General features: G+C 35.7%; 2 protein-coding genes across 8 annotated transcripts in view; one reads left to right on the forward strand and one right to left on the reverse strand.

Annotated features, from left to right (window-relative positions):
• The window catches only part of LOC150107294 (cilia- and flagella-associated protein 206), a 330,352-nt gene extending 329,743 nt beyond the window's left edge, over positions 1 to 609 (forward strand). For all 7 annotated transcript variants that reach the window (XM_090391143.1, XM_090391149.1, XM_090391147.1 and 4 more), the window contains one exon: positions 346 to 609. In XM_090391143.1, the coding sequence (XP_090247269.1) occupies positions 346 to 442 (97 nt within the window). In that variant the 3' untranslated portion in view covers positions 443 to 609. The remainder of the gene's footprint in view (positions 1 to 345) is intronic.
• LOC150107295 (ELMO domain-containing protein 3-like) overlaps positions 1 to 18,996 on the reverse strand; it is a 287,770-nt gene that overhangs the window by 4,870 nt on the left and 263,904 nt on the right. The window lies entirely within an intron of this gene.

Genomic DNA, 18,996 nt, shown 5'->3' on the forward strand with positions numbered 1-18,996 from the left:
TGCTTCTGCCTGGTATCTCTACTTGGGCCTGGCTCCCACTGAAGAGACCTCAATAAAGGTCGAAAGTAGTCTGGGTAGTGGCCCTTCCCTTAATGCATAACATTAGACATATCTGCAAGGAGATGTGTTTTGCATTATAGGAGATACTGAGATAGGAGTGTTGGTAGCTTGCTCCACCTTTGCAACGAGTTGCCCTGGTGTTGTACCACCTTAACCCAGTCCTGATGATACTTTCAGGCACAAACTTTGTTTGCTCACACTTGGATAAAGGATTAAACTAATTTTATTATAGAATATATCATAAATTTCTTATATATTATCTGAAATATTTGTTCTAACTTTTAGGAACAGTTGGAGCCAGACAAAAAAAGACAGTGGCACTGCTATGCCAAAACATGGTATGCCTGAACTGATTCCAAAAATGAAAAAAGGACTCTTGTGAAGTAGAGTGTTTTTTCCTTCCTATCCTTCAGGCTACACAGCTGTTTACAGCATAATTCAAAACTTAGCAAAATTTGGGGACCAACACAATTTGCCTTGCCTTGCATGTAGTAATTTGTACATTGCCTGTTATCAGCTTTTGAATTATATATAGGAATTAAGACATATAAGAACTAAAAATTGTGTTAAATAAAATTTAAAAAAAATTGAATTTTCATAAACTAAATTCTCTTCATTCACTCTAATACATCACCACTACTAGTGATACCCTTTTGTTATCATTTTTCCTCTTTCCCACCACATGGTGGAAAAATCACTTGAATTTCCTTTGATCTGAATGGCCATTCTTCTTTCATAATACAGTGTTTCTCTCTCACACAGTGCTTGTTGTATTTGTTTCCAAACAAATTACATGATTTAATAATTTGTTTGGAAACAGTAATTAACTTTAACTTAAAGTACAGATATTTTGTACAAGTAACAAGCAAATCAAAGAACAAGAATATAAGATACACAACAATCAGTTTAGAAATTAAAAAATATTGTCACAAGCTAGATATTAATTTATTAATAAATAATATTATTAAAACTATTTCTGATGTTTACATAAAATGAGAATCTTCTAAACTTTTGGGAGAGAGAGAGAGAGAGAGAGACAATTTTTCCAATTCAGGTTAGGCTGATGTAAAAGGGCCCCACAACTTTCTTGGAAAGGTGTTCATATTTAAAACTGCTTCTATGGAGAAGAATTTCATCCCACCGGATACTGTATTTAGTGTCAGTACTATGCTATGCCAGACCAGACCAGACTTTTTGAGGTTTCACATATTCACTGTAATATTGATGATCATTAATTATTTTCTCCATAGAAAGGCCTGTCTGCCCAAAGTATGTTAAATTATATTCACAAGGTTCTGGCAAACACCAGCTAACGATAGAGGTGACAGTTTGTCTTTTGTAGATGATAACAGATGAGAAATTTTGTTGATAGGAAAATGTGGGAATAGGTTCAGAGATACCAGAAATATAAGGCATTGGAACCTGCAGTCTGTTGAAGAATCCTTAAGTGTTTTTTGAACATAAGAGTCAATTATCTGTTGGATTTGATGAGGGTTGTAACCATTTAATTCCAGTAAAGTTTTGATAGTGTGAAGTTCTTGTTGTAACCTTGAGAGAGAGGAGCATACCTTATGTGCTCTATTAATTAAAGACTTGATAACACCAGCTTTTTTTGTTTGTTTTTTTCCATGAAAGGTGCGATTTTCTTTTTCCATGGTGAATTGAATGTGTAGATAGTTATGCCACAGGTGCCTTTAATGGTTAGTCCAATATATATCTAATGAACAAATCATCCTTTTACAACTTATGATGTCTGCATTATGAATTTTTCTTTTAGAGCACATTATTTAAAAAAGAAAATCTCAATCACTTAACTGTGATTTTCTGAGGTATATGGTTTCCTCCCCTCCCTAGTGCAGATGAGAAATTTGATTAATTTATTTGCATTAATCAAATATCAAAAGATTTTAAGCACTCAACATTCCTACCAATACCTAAAAAATCGAAGACAATCAAATGTGAAGAGTACAGAACAATCAGTCAGATAGCAAAAGTTATGTTATATATCATTCTAGAAATAAATAAACTTAAAATCAAATTTAAAATTAATGAAACACAATCTTGTTTTCAAGAAAATAAAGGAACTAGAGAAGGACTCTTCAGCATTAGAACTATTATAGAAAGATATCTGGAGAAGCAGAAAGAAGTCTAATTTTGTTCTATTGACTTTGACAACATACACAACTAATTGAATACATTAGAAAATTTGGAGTAGATGGTAAATATATCAGATTACTAATAAATCTATATTGGGAGCAAACTGCCTCAATAAAAATATCAGGAGAAACCTCGGAGGAATTTCCAGTAAAGAAGGGTGTCAGACAAGGCTGCGTTCTTTCTCCTATGTTGTTTAACCTCTATACTGAAAATATCTTCCAGCAATTAGAAGAATTTAAAGGAGTCAGCATAGGAGGCAGAAATATAAACAACTTAAGATATGCAGATGATTACAGTACTGCTAGCTGAAAATAAAAAATATCTTCAAAACCTACTAGAAGAGATGCTGAAACTAAGTGAAAAATATGGACTTAATTTTAACTTCAAAAAAACCAAAACCATGCTAGTGACAAGAGAAAAAGGGAAAATACTCGATATAAATATTAAGTCAGAGGAAATACTTTAGATCAAGTAGAGAGTTATATATATTTGGGTCAACTAATTACAGAGAAGGTTGGAAGTTTTTTCACTTGGTTAGACTATAAATTATATATTTAGTATAATATTTAGTTTAATCCTTTGTCCAAGTGTATACAAACAAAGTTTGCACCTGAAGTATCTTCAGGACTAGGGCAACTTGTAGCAAAGGTGGACTAACTTCACATCACTTGCCTTAGTATCCCGTAATGCAAAGCACATCTCCTTGCGGACATGTATAATGCTATGCATTATGGGAAGGGTCACTACCCAGACCGGTTTTGACCTTTATTGAGGTCTCTTCAGTGGGAGCCAGATCCAGAGATGATACCAAGGTTGAAGCAATACAAAAGTCATATTTTCATATACGAGTTGCCAAAAGGTGTCACACCTTATTATTAAATTATTCTGGATTAGAGAAAGATGTTGGAAGTTTTTTTCACTTGGTTAGACTATAAATTATATATTTAGTTTGATCCTTTGTCCAAGCGTGCATCTGAAGTATCTTCAGGACTGGGGCAACTCGTGGCAAAGGTGGCTTCGCAGCACTTGCCTTAGTATCCCATAATGCAAAGCACATCTCCTTGCAGACATGTATAATGCTATAAATGATTAAACTAAATATATAATTTATAGTGCATGGACAAAGGATTAAACTAAATATATAATTTATAATTACAGAGAATGAAAAGTGTGATAAGAAAATATTAAGAAAAATAGAAATTGCTAGATCAACCTTCGTTAGCATGAAAAACATTCTGACCTCAAGGGGAATTCACATAAAAACAAGAATTAGGCTGTCCAAATGGTACATATGGTCAACACTGTTATATGGAGCAGAAACCTGGACAATGTCAAAATATTGTGAAAATAAACTAAAATCCTTTGAGATGTGGATCCTCAGAAGAATTCTTAGAATCCCATGGACTGCCAAAAAAACTAATTTAGAAATATTAGAGATGTTTGGAGAAGATAGGACATGTTTCTCTAATCCAGAGTATTCTAGTAATAAGGTGTGACACCTTCTGGTTACTTGTATATGGAAATATGACTAATGCATTACTTCAACCTTGGTCTTCACGTCTGGCTCCAACTGATGTGCCCTTAATAAAGGTCAAAACCAGTCTGGGTAGTGGCCCTTCCCATAATGCATATCATTTTATGTGTCTGTTGCATTAGTGGATACTAAGGCAATTGATATTAAGTCATTAGCCTGTATATACAAGGGAAATTCACTTGTTCAAAAGATATGTTGTTCAAAATGTTCCATAAAGAAATTGGAGATAGCAGGAGAAAGAGGATTGCCCATTGCTGTTCCTTCAATTTGTTGATACAACTTATTTTTAAAGGAAAAATAACCAGAACGTATTACAAAATCAAATACGTTTACAATGTCTGAAGGAAATTCCTGTTGTAGTAATTCAATGCTTTCCGAAAGAAGCACATTTGTAAATAAAGAAACAACATCTAAACTGATCATGATATCAGAAACGTCCAAATGAAGATCTGAAATTTTATTTTTGAAACCCAAAGTATTTTTTATATAAGTATCAGTTCTTCTAGTTGAAGAGGAGAGTAAATTTGATAAAAATTTTGAGATTTTGTAAGTGGGACAACCTATACAATCTACGACTGGTCTTAATGGAATGCCTGGTTTATGAACTTTTGGAAGACCATACAATCTAGGTGGACGACCGAAGAAGGTTTTAAGTTTTTTCTTTTGATCTTCATTCCATGTAGATACATTATCTATAAGAGAATTAAGTCTCTTCAATTGGCTCCAGGTAGGATCTGATGTAAGAGGCCTATAATTTGAACAGTCGCAAAGTAAAAGAGACATTTTTCTCTCATATTCCTTCCTATCTTGATTCACTACAGCCTTCCCTATCAGCTTTCGTAATAATTAAATTATTGTTATTCTTCAGTGATTTCAATGCTTTAAACTCAGAGTAAGAAAGATTAGGACGAGGAGGCTTGGCATGAAAATGAATTTGTGTACATTCAAAACGTAATCTGTTGGCTATTTTTTGGGATAAGGATCGAATACCCCTGTCTATGTTATGAAAAAAATTCATAAGTGGCACCTTATTTGGCATAATGGCAAAATCATGTCCTTTTGATAAACCAAAACATTCACAGTCTGTTAGTGGACGTCCGGAAACATTTATAGTTAACTACTTTATCTATATCAATAGTATTATTACTGGCTCTAGGTATGCTGCCCAGTGATTCAAATTTGCGTTTTAGCTTGTCACAAGAATCATTAAAGATCTTTAGGTAAGAACTCGAAGATATGCGCATTACAGTATTAAAAGTTTCAACCGTTAAATCAGATTCCAGAGCATTTTTTATGTCCATAATTTCTCTATTTAAGAGGGCAAGAGATTTTTTAGCTTCGTGTAGCTGATTATTTAAAAGAGACTTACTAGCTTTGAAGTAGATCTGATGAGCTTTCGGGGACCTAAAAACTTCTTTTATTTTACAACAGGTTGGAACCTTCTTCGGTCGTCCACCTAGATTGTATGGTCTTCCAAAAGTTCATAAACCAGGCATTCTGTTAAAACAGTCGTAGTTTGTATAGGTTGCCCCACTTACAAAATCTCAAAATTTTTATCAAATTTACTCTCCTCTTCAACTAGAAGAACTGATACTTATATAAAAAATACTTTGGGTTTCAAAAATAAAATTTCAGATCTTCATTTGGACGTTTCTGATATCATGATCAGTTTAGATGTTGTTTCTTTATTTACAAATGTGCTTCTTTCGGAAAGCATTGAATTACTACAACAGGAATTTCCTTCAGACATTGTAAACGTATTTGATTTTGTAATACATTCTGGTTATTTTTCCTTTAAAAATAAGTTGTATCAACAAATTGAAGGAACAGCAATGGGCAATCCTCTTTCTCCTGCTATCTCCAATTTCTTTATGGAACATTTTGAACAGTGTATCTTTGACAACATTTCTCCCAGACCTACTCATTGGTTCAGATATGTCGATGACATTTTTGCTGTATGGAATGGCTCTTTGGATGAACTTCAACAATTTCTCACAAATGCATAAGTTAAATGCATTTCATCCTAGGATCAAGTTTACCCTAGAAGTAGAATCAAATAAGCAGTTAGCCTTTTTAGATCTTCTAATTCTTCGCCAACCAGATGGTAACCTACATTTCTCAGTTTATAGAAAGAAGACTCATACAAGCCATTATATCCATGCGGAATCTCATCACCATCCCAGTCAAAAGGCAGGAACTATTAAAACACTGGTTCATCGGGCCCACTCCTTTTGTTCTTCAGACGATCTTTTACAGAAAGAACTACAATATATAACTTCTTCCTTACTATCTAATGGTTATAAGAATTGCTTCATTAAAAGAACTTTGAGTAGTTTTAATATGTCTTCCTCTTCAAACACAGAAGAAATAACGTGCATTACTATCCCTTATGTAGAAGACATCAGTGAACGTATAGCAAAAGTTTTAAAACCACTGAATATTTTTGTTGCCTTTCGACCGTTTAGAAAAATCTCCACCTTTCTCATTTCTCCTAAGGACAAGCTTCCACATCTTAATCATCCAGGTGTCTACCAGATTCCGTGCTCTTGTGGATTATCTTATTTCAGACAAACAGGAAGATCTGCCTCTATTTGGCTAGAAGAACACCAATCTTAGATTGAATACTTTAAACCTGAAAAGTCTGGACTTGCAGAACATGCCATCTTCACTAGATGCAGAGTTCATTGGAGAAAGATAAGAGTTTTTCACAAAAGTCAGTTTCTCATGGAACGCCTTTATAAAGAAACATGTGAAACTCTACTTCATTCTCCTAACTTAAACAGATCCATTGGCTTACGTCTATCCTCTTTATGGGAGATAGTACTTTACAAATCAGCTAATCTTTCCTAACTTTTTATTGTATCGATTTTTTTTTTTTTTTTTTTTTTTTAGGAAATTTATTGACCTTTTTAGTTATCTTACACCAGCTACTTAGGTGGCGCTTTTTGGAATTGTCAGTTATTGTTTTATTTGAGCTTAATGTACTGAAGATGCCTGTGACACGCAGGTGAAAATTATAGTCTTAAATAATCTTTGTACGCGAGTTTTTTCCGTTATTTATTTTGTATCGATATGTCTACTCACGGTATACCTCTTTTAAAACTTAAAGCAAAAATAGAGTAGAAAAGAAACAATGAAATTGCAAAAGTAAATGAAAAATAAGGGAAAAAACATAGAGTGAGAGAAAAATGGAACAATTTCGTAACAGAACTAGAAAAGAATATATCTAATCACAACAAAAACCTATAAAATAATAAAATAAAAGGTAAAAATACAAATAATAGGTTTAGAAAAATGGGTAACTTATTTTCAAAATCTCTGGACTAATGATGATGAAGAAGTAAAATTTTATACAACAAAGACTGATCTAACAGAAAATATTATAATATCAAAACTAAAAAATACAATAAATAAGATGAAAAATAGGAAAACACCAGGAGAAGAAATATAAACATGGAATTATACAAAACCGTAGGTGAAAAGTTGGATGAGACTCCTGAAATTCTTTTTCATGATCTGGATTTCTAGAAAAACTCCATACTCTTGGAAAAAAGCACTTGTTATCCCAATTTATAAAGAAAAAAAAAAAAAAAAAAGGAAATAAATATGACTGCAAAAACTATAGGGGAGTTAGTCTGCTAAATTCAGGGTACAAGATGTATGAAGGAATATTAAAAGAGAAACTAAACAGTATTATAGAAGACAAATAGTAGAAGAAGAGAATGGATTCTGAAAAGCCAATCTTGCATAGACTCAATTTTCAGTCTGAAAATATTAATTGAAAAGCAAAGAGAATTTTAAAAAGAAACACATGTGGCCTTCACTGATTATGAAAAAGCCTTTGATAAAATTAGTAGACAGAAGTGATTTAAAATATTAACCAATGTAAATATAATTGCTTTCAGTGAGTAAGAAGTAAAATAGTGATAGATAATAAAATAATTTTAGAAAAAGTAAATACTTTCAAATACCTGGTATGTGAGGATGAAAAAGATATAGACAATAAAATATCAAATTTCGTTAAAGTAAATGGCATAATAAATAATATATTTAAGCCATCCTTGGTACAAAAACACACCAGAATCAGACTGTATAACATTCTGTTTAAACAAATTTTATTATATGGAAGTTAAACATGGACCATAAAAAAGAAAATGAAAAAAAATGGATTTAAACAACAGAAATGAAATTTCTCAGAAAAACAGCTGGATATATTGAGGGTGGTCTGAAGCCTAACGATGAAAAAAACAAAAAAGAAAAGAATGCAATGGTATTAGACTAGAATAAGCCACTTGGCCTAAAATCCATGATAGGAAGAAGATTTTTTTTTCTTTTTCTTTTATTTTTTTGAGAGAAAGCTTCCAAAAGAATACATTTTTCATTTAATTTTTGTTAATTCTTTTGTGTTTTATTATTATTATTAGATAAAATAAATATTTACTTAAAATAAATATTAATGTAGTAATACCCCCACTTTATGATTATCTGCTCCCACATTACTTTACAATTACAACAAATACCCATTTATATGATGCTACATTTGTTCATACAACAGTTTTAGTGATATTACATTCTCGTGAATCAGCCTATGTGCAGTTTTTGTGAACCGTTTGTTTGCAATGTCTGCTTGTGCATCTCTTTGTGGTTTGGTGTTTTAAACTGTTTATTATTGTTAATAATGCCAGATAAAATTGAAAGTAAGGGTGCTGTTGCCCATTGAATAGAAAATATGTAAACTTGTTGTATATAAATAAATAAATGCTTTATTTATGTCATTGATGAGTGTATATAACTGCTTTAAAATGTTATTAAATCATTACATACTAAGATTAAACTTATTACATTTAGTGACAATGGTGTATCAAACACAGAGGCCACAGATTAGACTTACCTCGTACTATTTTGTCACAGTTATTGAAAATAAAGATAAACTTCTAAGTAAATTGAAAAGTGCTACACCAGGCAACAGCAGAGATATTTGTAAACTTGACAATCTTATTGCCAAAATGGAAAACTTTTGATAGTATAGACTGATGGCCAAACTGGTTAGTGTTTTCTCTTTAGCCAAGTGATTCAGAATAGCTTTTCACTTGCAAAACGTATTCTACATTTTTTGTTGCATATTGATGATGAGATTGATGAGGCCAGGGACTTGGGAGTGTTGGTGGAGATGAAGTTTAGGGGGCGCATTGCAAAAGTAGCTAAATCAGCTCATCAACTTACTTAGTTGTTGAAAAATACCTTGACGAGCAGAGACAAGCAAGTTATTGTACCTCTGTACCGAGCCTCGATAAGACCGCATCTCGACTACTGTGCCCAGATTTGGTCACCTAGGTTCCTTCTTGATGGGGAGGATGTGGAGAGGATCCCGAGGCACGTGACTATGATGATAGCAGGTCTATGGAATGAACCATATGAGAACAGGTTGAGATTTGTGGGTTGCAGAAATTAGTTGATAGGCGGAAAAGGGGAGATATGATTGAGACATTCAAATTGCTAAAGGGTTTCTATAGGATTAATTCAGAGGATATTTTTGAGATCAGGACTGGTGGTGGGAGAACTAGGGGACACCTATGGAAGCTGGGCAAGAGTGTGGTTAGCAGAGGTGTTAGAGCTGGGTTCTTTACTTTTAGAGTAGTAAATGAGTGGAATAAGCTGCCAGAGTCTGTTGTGGGTGCTATGATGGTGAGTGAGTTCAAGGCAAGGTATGATAGATACTGTGAGAAAGTCATATAGTTGTGTGGACATGATGTTTAGGGCCTCCCTCGATGAGTCTAAGGATTCCCTGGAGTCGCCCGTAATAATAATACTGAATAATAATAATGTCATGGATGCACATATATGATTGCCATAAAATCTTATTAAACCTACATACCTCTACAGTGAAGGGGGGGGGATCAGTGATTAGCTATATAGTGGTGGACCGGAATCTAACGTATGGTCAGAGTATGCCTGTATAAATAAAATAAAATCTTGTGTAAAATAATAGGTGCTGGTACTCATTCTTTGCTAGCAGGAAAAACTGAAAATTAAAAGGACATTAAAAGAAAACTAAAAACTTATTTGCTGATATTGTTACTTCATAGTGTAATAATGTTTCTGGAATAAGAACAACTAAGTAACTAATAGTTTATTAAGCATAAGTTTACTGTACAAATATATATAAAATATCTAAAATGTACATGATAATTTTTAACAAAGATTTGTGTTTATTTACAAATGCCAGGAGTGTCAGAATTAAGGATGATGAAATTATTTCCTTGTTTGAGTTTATGTGCTCAAAAATAGTTGGAATAAGTGAAACATGGTTAAATGAGAATGACATCTTGACAGGAATAGAAATGGAGAGTTATGATGTTTTTCATGAAGATAGAAAGGGAAGTAGAGTGCTGCTGATGATAGCAGGGGAATTATATCTGACTCAAGATTGAGTGAGATACAAGGAGAAAAAAGTGGCAGTAGTTTTGAAATAAAGTAGAGGTCGATAGAATAAGATATTTCATGGGGTGTTGCTACAGGGCAGGGTGTGTGGAGACAAAGAAATGTATAGGCTATTTGGCTTAGTGAGCAAACAAAGGATAATTATTATGGACGATTTAAACTACGTCAACATTGATTGGAATGAAGGGATGGCATCAGGGGAATAAGGAGAATGACTTTCTCAAGTTCTAAGAGACAACAATCTTAATCAGTACATAGTGGAGGGTACACGAGGTTTAAGAGTCTTAGATCTGGTTTTATCATCAGAGGACATGATTGTGAATGAAGTGTAATCCCCCCCCCCCTGGTTGGAGGGAGAGTGACCACGAAGTGATCACCTGGGTTGCAGCCATTCACATCAGAACATCTATTAAGAAACAATATATGTAGAACTACAAGGCTGGTGATTGTAGAAAGCTTAGGAGACAACTGGGTGCTATTTGGTGAGAAGAGTTGAGTTGGAAGGATATAGACACTGCATGGGCATTAGCAAGAGCTATTTAACAACGGCAGTATGTGAGTGCATTTCAAAGGTGAAAAGACTAAACAGGGTAAAAGTATTTGGCTCCCACTGATGAGTCCTCAATATAGGTCGAAACCAGTCTGGGTAGTGACCCTTCCCATAATGCATAGCATTATACATACCCATAAGGATATGTGCTTTGCATTATGGAATGCTAAGGCAAGTGATGCGAAGTCATCAGCTTCTATATATGAGTTGCCCCTGAAAATACTTCAGGTGCAAACTTTGTTTGCTTACACTTGGATAAAGGATTAAACCAAGTATATAATTTCTTGGTATCTTTAATTTATAGTATAACCAAGTGGAAAAACTTCCAACAAGTATATAATTTCTTTGTATCTTTAATTTAAGGTAAAAGTATGGATGAATGAAGGCATTAAGCATGAAATCTGAACAAAGGCACTGCGGAGGCAGCACAAGATGAATGTTGGTAATGATCAGTTGCATGAAGAGTACAAAGAGCAGGCCAGGAAGATAATTCTGGGAGGATGATTTATTTATTTAGCATATGGCTCACACATGATAAGTTACATTACATTAATCCTTGTTATATATATATGGGCATAGTAATAGACATATGTACAATAATAAGACATAATACAGTCATAAAAGAGACACTCAAGAATAGGCTACAACTGAATGTCTAGGTTGATTATCCAGTCGACTGTACTTGGTGTAACATGGATGAAGTCTGACAGGTTTCTACTGCATGCATGTTGGACACATTCTGCTGTATATGATTAATTGTCTGACGGAGTGATTCACAGTTGCACCTGGGTGAGGCAATCATGCCCCATTTGTAAAGGTGGTCTGCACATCTGCCATGGTTGGTGCAGATTCAGTTAAGGGCAAACCAAGTTTTCTGAGGTAGGTCAAAACCCAAAGGTATCTGTGTTGGGTCCACTAATTCATGGAAGATCCCTGTTGAAGTGTTACACCAGGACTCTTTCCACTTCTCCTTCATGTTGAACTTGTCTCTGCAAGATTTTTTGCTGTTAAGATTGGAGGGTGCCTTGATTTTAGCCTGTTTATTTCTAGGGATGGGATGTCTTCATGGATTGGAAGATTTTGGATTTCCATGATTTTGCTATATTCATGTAGAAGAAAGTTGGATGTGTGGAGGCAGGATGTTGCTTAGCACTGGGAGGCAGTAGGTTGGGGATTGATTTTACAGTTCCAAAAATAAGGTGCATAGTGGTTTTAAGCTGGGCATCAACCAAATACACATGGGTGCTGTTCAGCCATACGGATGAGCAGTATTCAGCTGTAGAGTAAACGAGGCCAAGAGCAGTGCAGTGAAACGTTGTTGCTCAGGCAGCCGAAGTTGTTCCACATAGTTTTTGCAGTATATTGTTTCTTGTTTTTAGCTTGCATGCTGTGTTAATGAGATGTGGTTTAAAAGATATTGTTCTATCCAGAGTGACGCCCAGATATTTCGGGAATCTGTTGTAGCGTAGCAGTTTGTGGTTGAAGTAGACCACGAGTTCTTTGTTAGCCTGGTTATTGTTCAGGTGGAAGCATGAATCTTCTATTTTGCTAGGATTTGGGCATAATCTCCATTTGCTGAAGTATTCATCTAGGACTGCAAGGTTGTTTGTTAGTGTATCTTCCATTGTAGTAAAATTGGTAAACAAAATAACTTTGTTTACAAAGTAAACAAAGAACAAGTGTTCTTTGTTTTTGTCCTCTTAAACTCTTTTGGAAGTCTACCAGTATGGAGGATGTCAGAGAAAAAGCAAGCCAACCACTGTCGAGCTTTTTGGCCTGTCTTCAACAGGAAATCAGGATGAATTCCATTGAAACCTGGAGCCTTGCCTGGTTTCATATCCATTAGAGCAGTGTTAATATCTTCAAGAGTGAAGGGTCGTGAATATAGAGGGTCTGATGGTCTGTTATTTTTCAAATATGTAGGTTCCCTTTTTATTTGAAGAGCGTGTTGTTTGTCCTTGGTGGTATATGTTGACAATATGCGATGCATATTGGTTAGGAGAAATAGCTGATTGTTCCCAGGAAGTCAGGGTGCCACTACCTAGTTTTCTTAGAAGGCTCCATGCTTTTCTACTGGAGTGCCGAAAATCGAGTCTTTCTACTGTTTCAGTCCATTTCTTCTGTCGGCTAGTGTCAAGGCTGATGAATGAGTTCATCTGCAATGTCAGGATCGCCACACTCTAGATATTCTTGATACAGTTTATTACTATCATCGTCCCATCCAGGGATATACTCCTTCCGGAAGCGTCTTGGTATGGTCTTCTTACCTACAGCTAAGACAGCTCCCTTGAATCTCTTGTAATTACTGCTTGGTGGAGGGATCCAACAGACTTATTTGTCAAGACAGGCAGCAAATGTATCCCAGTCAGTTTTCTGGAAGTTCCAGTGGAGACATTGGATGGATCTGACAAGGGGGTACCTGCAGACCTGCCTCTAATATAATTGGTCTATGTTGGCTTCGGGGAAAGTTGGAGAGAACTCTTCTCGATGTAGGTAACAGTTGTCCATTGTTGTCTTGAGTGACGAAGCAGAGATTGGGATTGTACCTCCCTGTTCCAAGCTGCTGACCTGAAGGAAGATGTATCTTTTGCATCGAAAATTAGGTGTATGTTGTGAATGCAGAGAGACCTTGACTGAATGGGAAGAAATTCACAACATACACCTAATTTTCGTAGCATATTTCCATAGCATGTGGTGGCTGTTAAAGTCACCTATATGCATCGCAGGGTGGTTGTGCACTGGTAGAACTTGTGGAGGCCACAAGAGGGCAGGGGGGTTTATACACGTTGGTAATGGTTATGTTCCCTATCATAGTTGTTATCAGATGCACACCACCGACAATGCTGGTTGTAATGAGGTAGGAATCTTCTAGGGTACTACATACATAGGTGGCAAGGCCATGTGCATGATGGTTAGTGGCTTCAATGATAATGTAACCAGGAATTCAGCCCCTGCGGTGAAGCTGATCCTCATCCTTACAGTGAGTCTCTTGAATAAGAACAACGTCGACATTGTTGTCATATAAAGTCTTTGAGAGGTATTCACATTTTGCTCTACGTATACCCTCAATGTTAATTTGGCGAATTCGAACAACAGGTCCAATATTGAGTTCATGTGTGCTGTAACCAGGAGATCAAGAAGATAGTCTAGTTGCCAAGTCACTCCTAGAGCGACTTGGCAACCAGACTATTCTGGGAGGATGATTCTAGTTGATGACAAAGGCAGATCGCTAACGAATGTGGGGGGATATAGTTGGGCTATTCAATGATCAGTTTATCAGTGTATTTCATCCTTATGAAGGCAACATCAGGAGAAGCTGAAGTGTACAGGGTATGGCAGAGGAGGGACTGATGACAAATGAGCAGGAAGTGTATGAGGAATTAAGTAAACTTGATGTTAATAAGACAGGGTTTGACAGTATACTGCCACATCTTGAGGGAATTCCCTATGGAATTAATGGCACCTTTGGCACAACTATTTAACATGGGTCTTGCAACAGGGCAAGCAAGACCCAAAGAAATGGAAGGTGGAGAAAATTGTTCCACTTCACAAAAGAGGGGGAGATAAAACTAAAGCTACAAATATAGGCCAGTCTGTGTGTCTGGGATTGTAAGGTATTAGAGAAGTTGATATGAGGACTAGGATTCAAAGTGTGTTGATAATAGCAGCATTCTTTAGGTCAGCATGGGTTTGCTAGTGGGGAGAGAGGTCATGTTTCAGCTGTCTGCTTACATATTACAACAAGATGATAAATTCACTTGATAAAGTAGATGCATATATAGTAGTGGACTTGGATTTTTCAAAGGCTTTTGATAGACCCGCATGAAAAGCTATTAGCCAAACTGAAACAGATGGAATTAGATAAACTAGTAAGTTGGATAGCTGATTAGCTGTCAGACAGTTAGCAGGTTGTATATGGAGGAGTAGTATCCCAAAAGGGAAGGTCACTAGCAGAGTGCCACAGGGATCTGTTTTGGGACCATTATTGTTTAACTTGTATGCTTATGACATTGGGACTGGTTTAACTGGAGATGTGCAGCTGTTCGCCAATTATGCAAAGTTGGGAAGGGCTATGAGAGGTAGAGCAGATGTTGTGGCCTTGCAGTAGGATCTGAATAGACTATGTCAGTGGATAAATGATTGGAGATGTTCAGTTTAATGTTGCAAAGTTGAAAGTCTTCAAATTTGGTAGGCAAGAATGTGATGCAGAGTACACAATTAATGGAGAAATTTTAAAGGTGGAGGAGATGAGATCTGGGAGTGATGGTGGACAGAGACTTGAATTTTAGGTGTCCCATTGCTAAATTGTAAGAACATCCCAACGGATTATGTCAGTAATGAGGAGGACATTGACATGCAGAAGCAAAGAGGTTGTGGTTCCCTTATATAAGGCTGTGATCAGGCCACACATATGGACTACTGTGCACAGTAGTCCATATGTGGAGAAGTTATTTCATGAAGTAGACGGAAGCAAGGATAGAACCAGAGCCATCCATGGAAATTGTGTAAGGAGAGTGCGAGGAAGGGAGTGAGAAGGCTCTTTGCATGGAAAGTGTTTGATGAGTGGAATGCATTGCCTGAAAGTGTAGTGAGTGTGGAATTGGTGAATGCGTTCAAGGTACATCTCGATGATCTTTTAGCATGAGAGAATATAGACTTCCTGCACTGAATCCTTTGACTCCTTGGAAGTCAGATAGTAATAATAATAAAAAATAAAAATTACTGAATATTACAAATTTCTGAATGCACAACATGCATATGTTACACATCACTGTTAATAAAAGTACCAGTACCCTATACCATTCATACTAGTGCTTCACAGTATTAGCAACACCAACAGAAGAAAAAATTAAATTAATTTAATGAAACTTATTAATATTTCACTAGTTGTTCTACACAGCATCTTCAGAGCAAAAATTACAACTGTGAAAAGTGCAAGTCACCCATCTAAATCATTGGAAAGAATTTAAATGTAACTGAAACAAAACCAATGTCCTAACTTGTTGCCCTCTATAAGCAGAATAACTACAAAGTTAATTTGGAAAAGTCGGACTACCTCTTCTCAGAATGACTATCTCAGATCTTTGGCAAATTAATACAGCCATACTTGTTGAGGTTAGGAGAGTTCTTCATAGCTGATGCTGATTCCAAAATAGTCTCTAAAACCTGTAGCAACTTCTATGTAGTAAAAATATCTTTTTCCATTTAATTCTATGTGGAGTATCCAGAGCATGGTCTGCCAGTCACAACTTGCCATATAGATGATCATGGATGTAATATTTTTGTTCTTCGATGAACAAAGTGAATGTTATGTCTATTTTAGACTGGTAGATCAGATGTTAACTTATCTATTAGTCTGTCCAAAATAGGCTAAGACTGCAGAAACAAAGAATTTTGTATACTCCATAATGTACAAGAGGATGAAGTTGATATTTGGAAGAATAGATCAAGGAATGATGCAAACTGAAGGAATGGTTTAAATGGCATGAAGATATTTGCAGAGAACTTTAGCTATCTTTTCTGATATGGCATTAATATATGTGGAATAGTTTTACTGTGATCCTGTGTGTTGGTTGCAGGAGGGTGGAGTATCTGATCTGTTTTATATGGGCCATAGCCGTTAGCTAAAAAGGTGTTGCAAAGGTCTCTGAGCTCAGTTTCAAGGACTGTGTCATTGGAACAAATAACCCTAGCTTGGTAAGTAAGTGTTCTGAGGATGCCATACTGTTGGAATGGATGATAATATGATGGTTTATGTAAATACCTTCCTGTATGTATGGATTTTCTGTCAATGGAAAAGGATAATGAGCTTTTTGGAAGTCATGTTACTAGTGTATCTAGAAAGGGAAGGCAGTTGTTGCTTTCTTTTTCTGTTGTGAAGTTTATTTTAGGATGTTGCCTGTGAAGATGTGTCCAACATATCTGTGCCATAAGGCCAAATCACAAACTCATCATTGACATTGTGTAGCCAACTATTGATTTAAGCATAGTTGTGCTGAGTGCTTAGTTTTTCAAAATATTCCATGTACAAGTGAGGATGAAAAAGGGAAACTCTTGGCATTCTCATCCAGCTGTCTGTATATTTTTCATTTCCATATGAAATAACCATAATAAATGGTGATTTGAATAATTCAAGTATGTCGAGGGAAAATGTGGTTTAATGAGGTCAAAGGTCTCTGCCAAAGACACACTGGTAAACAATGAAGTAATGCTAAGGCTAATCATGATGTCAAATCTATCAGGATTAATTTTTTTTTAATGTTTTAAAGTGCAGAGAATTTTTAATAAAAGAAGATTTTGCCTGTGAGGGGGGAAGTCTATGCTGTGAAATATTGGGCAAAGAAAGTTATGTTTATGAATTTTGGGTACTATATATATCTGGAGTGGTTTGACATAATAGAGTTTTAGTTTTTTGGTAATTTCTTTGTACCAAGATGTAACTTTTTTTTAAATAATTTATACACTTTTATATACTTTTGAGATTTGGTAGGATCCCAATCTATTATTATATGGTATCTCCATGGAGTTCGGAGACTCATCGTGGGAGACCCAAACTAACTATTATCATACATCTCCTTAAACTCTTCACTGTCAGAGAACTTACAACTTATTCTGGCAATCCATTCCACTCATTTACCACTCTCCATGCAAAAATCTGGCCCATAGATGAACCCTAGTTCTCAGACTATTTGCCATATATATATATACAGGGTGTTCGGGATAAATTTGACATATTTATAATTAATTATATTTTTCCGTAAGTTACATGTATTAACACACACTTCTCTTCATTTAAAAGTTTGGACCCTTCTTCATTCATATACAAGATGTCAGAAAGGATGGATAGCTGGAACCCACCTGAATCATGGAAGAGAATAACTTGTATCATGATGATTCGTGCCCGCCATCAAAATAAGGATATTACGACTGCTGCCCAATGCTCCCTGAATACAGTAAAAACAATCAGGCACGAACTAGAGACTTGCAATGGTGACTACGAGGATGTAGCAAGAAGAAAGATCCCTAGCAGACGATCTGATTGCGTTCGTACAGCAGAATTCCTCGCAAATCTGCAGGAACAGGTGTTGAAGAACCCTGGCATTGGAATTCGGGCTTTGTTCCTGGAGTTGCTAACTGTAGTCAAGCCCTGGATAACAAGGGTAGCCAATGGTAGGCCGTATGTATGGCAGCAGGATTCGGCCCCTTGCCACACCTCTGGGAAAAGTCAAAAATGGTTGTCTGAAAATTTCTACGACTTCACCAGTCCAAATGTTTGGCCTCCAAACTCCCCAGACCTTAACCCCATGGATTATTTTGTATGGGGCGCAGTTGAAAAAGACACCAATCGCACTTCCAGTAATACAAAAGCCCAGTTAATGGATAAAATTAAAACAGTTTTTGCGGCCCTTCCCAGGGAGACTGTAGCATCAGCTTGTTCGAGGTTCCGAAGCAGAATTGAAGCTGTGATCGATGCTAATGGTGGTTATTTTGAGTAAATCTTGTTGATAGTATTGTAATTAACTCTGCCTGTAATGTTTTTTTGTCAATTCATTAAATTTAATAGATACAAAGAAGATTTTCTTTTTCCTTACGAAACTGTCAAATTTATCCCGAACACCCTGTATATGTATATATATATATATATATTGAAAAATTTCCTTTGCATCAATTTATAAAACCTCTTTAAATATCTTAAAAATTTCTATCATGTCTCACAAATTTAGTCACTCATCTCTAAATCTTCTCTGACATCTCTGGTCCCCAAGAAACCCAGTGACCAAATCTGTACACAGTAGTCAAGATGTGACTGAATCATGGCCACATAATTAACATGTTTTTCAACATCCAAGCAATCATTTGAGCAATTTTACAAACTTGCAATATGCCCTCTGAACTTCAACTCTCTGTCCACCGTTATCTCCAAGTCCCTAGCTTCATTGATTTTCTCCAATCCACCAATATGATATCTGGAAATCCATTCCACTCAAACAACCTTTTCAACCTAAAGTACATAACCTTACATATTGCAACATTAAACTGATAGTCATTATCCTTTGCCCACAATGACATTTGGACTTTATTTAAATCACCCTATTGGATATCTACATCACCTTTATCAAATGTTGCTCTTCCCAGTTTTTCATCATCAGTAAACAACTGCATCATCATTACCATCAACAGCTTTCTTCAGTCCACTGCTGGATGAATGTCTCTCTCCATTCTTTTTGCATTTTGGCCCATCTTATGTATCTTT

The sequence above is a fragment of the Typopeltis vanoorti genome, chromosome 4 (assembly GCF_054136105.1).
Source record: "Typopeltis vanoorti isolate ZY-2024b chromosome 4, IOZ_Tvanoo_1.0, whole genome shotgun sequence".
NCBI classification, from domain to species: domain Eukaryota; kingdom Metazoa; phylum Arthropoda; class Arachnida; order Uropygi; family Thelyphonidae; genus Typopeltis; species Typopeltis vanoorti.